Consider the following 8,364-nt stretch of genomic DNA (forward strand, 5'->3'; position numbering starts at 1 on the left):
ATTCTTAAAGATTAAAAAACGTCGAAAACATCTACAAAACAAAATCGACCTTCTAGCCACCGTCGAGAGGATAGTAAACTTAAAAACGAAACAAATGTTTTTGATATTGGTTCGGTAAACACTTGAGAAAGTGGCTTGTCGTTTTAGTCAATATTTGTATAAAATTTGGCGCTTTCCGTTCCTCTTAAGCGATGCACGAGTGTGTGTGTGCGTATTTTGTTTTATTTATGGACACGGGTATGCGTTTCTTTCTTGACTCGATGAATTCTAAAGTAATGATGTCATTCCTATTCAATGGAGCGCGGTGTCATCGGGGGAATAGGCATTACAGGTACGACTCGTTGTCCAAAGGGAAAGGTCAACACATAATCGTACATCGTCGTTCCGGTCTTAAACAAATATTATTGTTTTTTTATTTTTTTTATTATATACGCTGGGGCTTTGTCCCAACTACTGCACTGTGGCTCAACGTCGAGAACGATAAATTTGTTAAAATAAAAAACGCGTTATTTGTAATCCATTTATAATGGTTTTTTATTCGGTTTCTAAGAAAGCCCCGTCGGACAATGGTCGACGTCAAACTGGACACGCAACGCGCTACTGAAATGATACCTACAGCTCGGGTCATTATTTTCTAATATAAAATATGTCTTGGCCGTTTGAAAAACAACGTTCTGTCTTTTGATGACACGTCAGTCCTGTGCGTGCAAAAGACCATTGGGGCAAATTCGGCTAATTTGTTCGGTTTACTACGTTTGGTAAAACTGTATCGCGTACTCCTACTAGTCTGTAATCAAATGTTTTACCGTGCTTCCGGTTCCAAACTTACTGAATATCCGCTATTTTTTATTTAAATACCTATACGAGTATTATGTTTTATAAACTAAAAAACAAATATAAAAGTCTAACGTTAATATATTGTACAATTAAGGGGCATTGTATAGGCAACTTTTCACTAAAACTTAACATTTTTATGCTATAATTTGTGATTTTTTTCATCTGAGCCAGTCAGTATCTCAAATGGGTTAAATTAATAATTGAACTTGTTTGTCATAGTGTTTTTATATAATGTGATCTAAATTTTTAACCGGAGTTCCCCTCCCGTCCTAACTTATAAACTCTTATAACTTTAATTCTTAATTTTAAAAGAAACAAATACATACGTTACCGTTTAAGTTGCAAAAGGGGATATAAAAAAAACTAGTTTGGGAGGATGTTGAAAATATGAAAATGTATGAGATATTAAAATCGCAAATTTAAAAACACTGTGCAAAAGAAAGAAATATTTATTACTAATTAAACCCTATGTAATATTGAGTAGCTGACGATAAAAAAATAACCCTTTAAATTAACACAGGAATGAGGGGTCTTAATTTGATAATTGATTTTTTTTCTTTTATTTTTATTCAACTTCTATAACACCTACAACTTAAATAAAGGCTCTATTTTAAAACAAAATATACCCTTGGCATTTCCATCATCCTGTATTCCCATGAAGTCCCATTTCGTTTCTGAAAAAATCGAATCTTTAAGCTGAAAGAAGTTGCCTGTCACCTGTAACATTCAGCTAACAAATTATAACATGCTTAAGCAATATTTATTGCATACACATTTGTTTTATGAGAAATCATTTTTTTTTTCTAGTTGGCATGTTTTACAAAATTATGTTTTGATTTGAGACACATCGACCATTTGCTAGTGACATTCTATTACTGTTGGTAAATTAACCGGGTTAAATGTGTTACCTATTTACCTTGTTATAAGCAAAAACATCTTGTTAGAAAAAAATGTAGAAAACCATAGGCATCGGTTATTCAATAAATTATGTAATTTATGTGTTTTTTTTTATTTTCTCAGTTATTTTATTTTTTATTTGAATATAAGTGTAATAGTTATCCGTTGGATACCTATTTAATCAACGAATATTTATAGTATTAGTTTCAGCGTCGACCGTCAATCACAGAAATATTATTTATATAATAATTTGAATGTATCTGGTTTTTTTATTTAATTAACTCAAATGACGGTTTTACTATTTTATAGCCGCGTGAACATAATATAAATTATTATACGACCGTACTGATAAGTGATAACGCGTTACGCAATGTCTTAGAAAAATTGTAATTGTACTACTGTTGTTTTTTTTGAAACCATTTTTCATTAGATATATATTTTATCCAATAGGTCTGTATAGGTTAAGCGTCAACAGATTAACGAACTGCACACATTTAGAAAACAGGAAGATTATTTATAGTTTTATATCTATATAAAATTAATTAGCTATGCTAGGTACCGCATAATTTTGAAATTATCTAATTAATTATTTTGTTTTTTCATTTACTAATTGACTGGTTTAAATTGTCATTATATAATATTGCATTTAATTTTAATTTTTAGCAACGATACAATATCCCACTGTAGTTCATAACAAACTAAAACAAGTGACTGGAACTCGGTATTACTTATAATTCCTTAAATAATAATTTTTTTCGGTCAGTAATTGCCTGCTTGGCCTGCTTTCCAGTGCCTATTTTTGACCTTCTAAAAAACGTTAGACCGAATATAAGAGCTATAAACCCGGCGAATTGACATTCTTAAAATTTTAACAGCAGCTTTTAATTCATCCTAAAAGTTTCATTGGTTTTGCAAATGTAACGTGACTATTGAAAGTCAGTTTACTACTATCAAATAAAACCCGGCCAAGTTTATTAGACTTGCTCAACCTTAGATCACCCTCAATATTATAAATTAAGTAGATATCAGAGCGACAACGATTACACTTGTTTAATTAAGGGATAATTCATCGATTGACGACTCGTTATTGTTCATTATCTTATACGTTGCAACCGCAATACAAGTTTACAATACACTCTGTTCAGTTTTGACATAATATCATAAGCTTGTTTTTTTTTAGGGTTAGGTTAAGATAATGAGGTGTGTAATTAACACTAGGTAAATCGATTTAAGGCGATTCGGTTTTACCCGATTTGAATTTTACAATTTGGTTTGAAACTATAAAAATGTTAACACCGTTTTCGTTGCATGCCACAATTAATATTCATCATGAAATATGGTAATTTTTTACGACGATCAAAAAATATATATGTAATTATCCGAATTGGATCTATACATTTTTAATCGCCGCCTTTGTAGACTCGGACGTAAAAGTTTATTAACAAGGCAAAGTTTATTGACATTAAAATTATTACACTAATAATTTTACCCGCCAAAAAGGTAGGTAATACCTGTTATTATAACGTAGTCAGTAATTACTCGACTCTCAGTCTTTTAATATCGAACTCGTGTTTTTAATTCTGGAGGTAGTTCAATATTTAATTAAACAACAAAACCGCTTGGTTTTAAATTTAAAAAATGAATAATAATAATTTGGTTAATTATACATAGCTCATATACATGCGTAGAATTTAAATTATTATTACAGGCAGCAAGTAGCAACCAATCACAACTTTACCTCTGTCCTTAAAGTTTTTATAGTTTAGTACGATTACTTTGATCCTGACCTTATATTTGACGTTTGATACATCCAAAATGTATTTAAACCTTTCCTGAAGTCATCGTCACAATTATATGCTACTGTTTTCTTAAGTACAAGTCCTGGTTCATGTTGAATTATTGTAACCACAACAGACACTGTAAACGCCTGTATGCGTTAAGTAAGAACATATATACATAAATTGATACAGTGGGTAAAACGCCCCCATGCTTTACCGTTGGGCACAAATTTTTGCAATCCATCTGCTTATTAGGTTTTCTCCACACCATAACTCGCCCATCAAACTTGCTTTCGTCACTAAATAATACAGATTTCCAAAAATCATTTCCCTTATGAATGTGTGCCTTCGCAAAATCTAAACGTTTCCTTTTATTTATTTGACTGATAAAGGGTTTTTTCCTAGCTACACAACCTTTATATCCTGCGTTTCTAATAACATTACGAATGGTCTGAGGCACAGCTTTCACATTATAGTCAGTATCAATCATACCAGCCAGTTTAGGTGCACTGGTTTTTGGTTCCGTCACAATTGTCCTTAGAATGGCCCTCTTTTGGTGTGATTTCAATTTTTGGGGACGACCAGTACGTTTTTGATCTTCAAAAGAATCAGTTTCGTTGTATCGGTTTATAATATATTGTACAGTCGAGTGCGATTTATTTATTGTTTGTGCAATATTTCTGAGAGAATTACCATCTTCTCTTAGTTTAACTACTAATTTACGAATAGCAATAGGTATCTCCATTGTTCAATATATATGAATTGAATAAAACGGACTAAGCGTATGTCTATCGTTCTTAATGGCTACAAAAACAATAATAACATGCTCGTTGATATGTAGAACTCTCAGTCCATACGGGTTTTCCCTATTCCGGTACTATTTTTATCTGTTATTCATACACATCAATAAATGTACGGAGACTTTTTTGCTGTTATTTTCCAAAGTTGTTGTACATATATACATGTATAAAATAAACTAATTAATATATATGCTCTATTTTTCTAAAAACAAATATTAATATGTTTCTGAATAAAAGTGTGTTAAAAATATGAAGTTAATCACCTTTTAAATTATCATTTTATGTTTTTGAAAAAATTTGACAACAGTGTACGGAGACTTTTTTTACCCACTGTAAATCAATAGAGATTCTCTTTCCTGTGTTGATATATATATTTACAAATTTTAGCTTAATGTCATGTTTTAGTGAAAAATTACTTAGACAATGCACCTTAATAAATGTTAGTGTAGAGTCTCCTAAAATTGATTTGAATACATTACCCTTTTTTTAAAAATTGTATTTAATATAAAACAAAAAATCGGCAATGCCATTATCTAAAAATTATATTATTACCTGGGACATATTTTTCTATTTTTTTTTTTTACACCAAGGGCAGACATCTGATTAGTTAATTGGCTTTAAAATAGTCTGATTATGCGTATCCTACTGTCTAGTTTTATAGGTATTACATAGGTACCATATTTTGTCGAGGAAGTTTTTGGGTACATTTCCTACCTATTTTTGGTTGATTGCGTATTTGTTTTTTTTTTCATTTTTCAACAATAGAACGGCGTATGTATTTGTTTTTGTAAATATAATAAAATCAATTGACAATCTGATATGGTGTTATAAAAAAAAAAAAAACAATAATATTTGTTTATTCTCCTCGTTACCATTGTTCTAATATTATGTCTCTCCTGTAGTCCTGTCATTATTAGTTAAACATATTCTCTATGTTCTAAGAACTGTTGCTGCTTCCATAATTCTTAGTGACTAATTGCGTTTTACTGATTTATAACAATGGAATGTAAATTTTTCATATATTTTTTATCGTTGTTGATATTTTTTACTGATGATTTAATCGGTGAAAGAAAGTTCTTTCCAAATCTTCCGGTTGTAAGTACCTACCTTATTAAAATCTTAATACTGTGTGTACTAGTCACTACATTTCAATATATTTATACAGTATTATGTTATAGCAGTATGTTCTACTGCTATTCTTCTACTATGTCTACTGCTTGTTTAAAAATTTTATTAAGTTTTTAACGGTGTACGTTTTTAATTTTTATTATAAGTCTTTTAAATATAAGATTTCATATTTGAATGGTGTACTATAGGCAACTTTAATAATGTTATAATTCTATCCGTAAGACCAATATATTTACTATAAAAAAATAAAAAATAATAATTTGCTTAGCTCTGAAACAATAGCTACATACAAATTTTACAAAAAAAAAAAAAATGATTGCATCTTCAAAGATTCGGTTGAGTTACACAACCCAATACAATATTATAGTTTAACGAAATTAAAGAGTCGACATGACTAATTATTCAGTTAAAAAATACCAGTTATTCAGTAAAGTCAAATACAAAATGTTATTATCACTTTTTTTCAGTGAACAAGTTGATGAAGATTGTGTCATTACTATTTTTTATAGCATAATTACTGTTTATTTTGAATTTAACGTTCGTACAAAAACCAGAGTTTTTTTGCCCTGGGAAATTCACTAGTTATTAAGGTCTAAGGAATAGTTTATTATATATATATTTTTTTTTTATTATGAAATTTTGCGTTTACAATTTATTTTGACAATTATATATATAAGTATACAGAGAGCTCAAGAACGTATTTACAAGAGAAACCAAAACAAAAAATAATAAATATAGATTAATTAAATTGCAAAGCCAGCCTCAAAAATAAAAGAAATGACATAATTAATTATAAAAACATTCGTGGTAGAAAGTATGGAATTTAAGGTTGGAGGAATATTATGAATGTGTAAGAAACGGAAAAAGAAGGAGCGTCTATGGATGAGAGCAGGACACTCAAACAAAATATGATTACAAATAGCTTCTTCGGTCTGAAGAGTACAGAGAGGAGAATCGTTTAGGGATAATTTATAAGCATGAGCAGGTAAAAGAGAATGACCGAACCTTAATCGACAGAAATGAACAATCGCACTTCTAGGCAAAGTGAGATTGGTGAACCATGGCTCGCGAGGAATGTTGGGAACAATAGCTTTATATTTATTGGCAAAGTTGGGAGGTAAAGTGGACCAGAGAAGAGACCAATGAGTAGTTTATTATATTATACAGTATTTATTATCATTTATAAAATATATTCTTCTAACTGAACGCCCACGATCAATTATTTTGTTTAATCAATGATATAACGTAATTAGTCGACACGGTCGAAATTTGCGAAAACATTTTTCTCATAATGAAGTTATTATTTTGGTTATATTATTTGTATTTGTTCGTAAAATGTTGCGGAAGTGGCAGTCTGATGACCGCAAGTCAATTATTTATAAGTCTATTGTAAGTTCAAATGATGATTTAAATCAAATATAATTATTATGTCCGCGAATGTCAGCCACGTGTTTGACGTTCATTTTCATTATAATATAATATTCGTCGTGATTAATTTTTTTTTTAACATTAACACAACACCTCGTGTAAAATAAAAACTTTAATTTTATGACAATTACAAACAGTCTACTTTATGATTTTTTATTGTACAGTTATATTAGCACAGTCGGTACGGTACATATTACCAAGTAAACTAATAATATGTCGATTAGCAAGGTTTTTAGTGGTCGCCATCTACAACTCTGATAAATATTACTAATAAGTAAATATGTTTCAGGGTGAATATAAACTAAAATTCCACGGAGCTTTCATATGTAATGAAAGCATAAACTATCCCTTGTTTTATAACATGCACACATCACGGGTTTCTGAAACCAAAACTGTCTTGACGGGCAAGTATATCGCGAAAATCCCATTCGACGACTCTTTAACCGTAACTATAACATTCTTTGAAATTATATTGTTTTAATACAAATCCAAAGACGACAAGTAATCAAAGCATTTTAATTTTTTTAAATGTTAATTATAAAATAGCTTGACTTAAACATGGCGGTATTAGATACGGTTGGCGGTTGGAAGTACAATGCGTTCGTTTACAGACATTCTAACGCATGTAGTAGACTGAAGAAGTTTATGGGAGAAGTATGGAGGACATACTTACACAGCTACGAACCAATATCATCCGACTGTCCAATGGGAATTGTATGTATTCAAAATTACACTTAACATGTTTTCAGTTTTTCAGTTACATATATTATCATAACTAATAGTAATTGCAAGCAAATAAAAATTGTATTAATTTGATATTTACAGACGATTATTTACTTTGAAATGTCCCCTACCACTCAAGATTATAGCATATACCTAATATAAATACATAACAGTATGACTAACATAAAAATAATTTACAGGGTAATTACACTATGAATGGTTTCGATTTGTCTTTACTCGAAAAGTTTAATTTCCCCAAACAGTTCTATTATGGAATTTACAAGTTAAAAATACAATACATAAACAAAGAGGACGTTCCTGTCGGTTGCCTGTACATAGTTCTCCAGTTTACACGACCATGGGAGTATAATGTATAATATAGTAAATGATTTATGTTACATGTTTTATTTTCCTATGCCCTAAAACAAATAAATACCACTATATGTGTATAATTTATTCGATATGTACCTAATATCTACGGTTCGTGTAATTTTGTTTAAAGGAAAATTTAAATGAATAATTATATATTATTAATTATGAAATCATAATTATACTTGTGAGTCATGTAGTTGTAATGTGATTTATACCTATTGTGTATATGGCTAAGCCATATACATTAACAAAAGAAGAGATGGACATTTTTTTTAAAATTAGTTATGCGATAATTAAACCGAATATACAATACATTATTAGTATTATTAGTTTTATGTCATATAAACACTTAAAATTTCAATTTCTAATGCCAGATCGCATCAATTTAGACATACAGTAGT

The 8,364-nt window shown here is 29.8% G+C and overlaps 1 protein-coding gene across 1 annotated transcript; it reads left to right on the forward strand.

The window, feature by feature from the left end:
- The first annotated feature begins 5,281 nt into the window (after positions 1 to 5,281).
- Positions 5,282 to 7,968, forward strand: LOC126841096 (uncharacterized). Its single transcript, XM_050577361.1, has 4 exons — positions 5,282 to 5,407; positions 7,158 to 7,313; positions 7,415 to 7,582; positions 7,792 to 7,968. Exons 1-4 carry the CDS (start codon positions 5,312 to 5,314, stop codon positions 7,966 to 7,968), a joined length of 597 nt encoding a protein of 198 aa, XP_050433318.1. The 5' UTR covers positions 5,282 to 5,311.
- The last annotated feature ends 396 nt before the right edge of the window (positions 7,969 to 8,364 follow it).

The sequence above is a fragment of the Adelges cooleyi genome, unplaced genomic scaffold (assembly GCF_023614345.1).
Source record: "Adelges cooleyi isolate 19-005CV unplaced genomic scaffold, UGA_ACOO_1.1 ACOO_flye_CR_arks_rails_tigmint_CR_PRNA_108, whole genome shotgun sequence".
Lineage (NCBI taxonomy): Eukaryota > Metazoa > Arthropoda > Insecta > Hemiptera > Adelgidae > Adelges > Adelges cooleyi.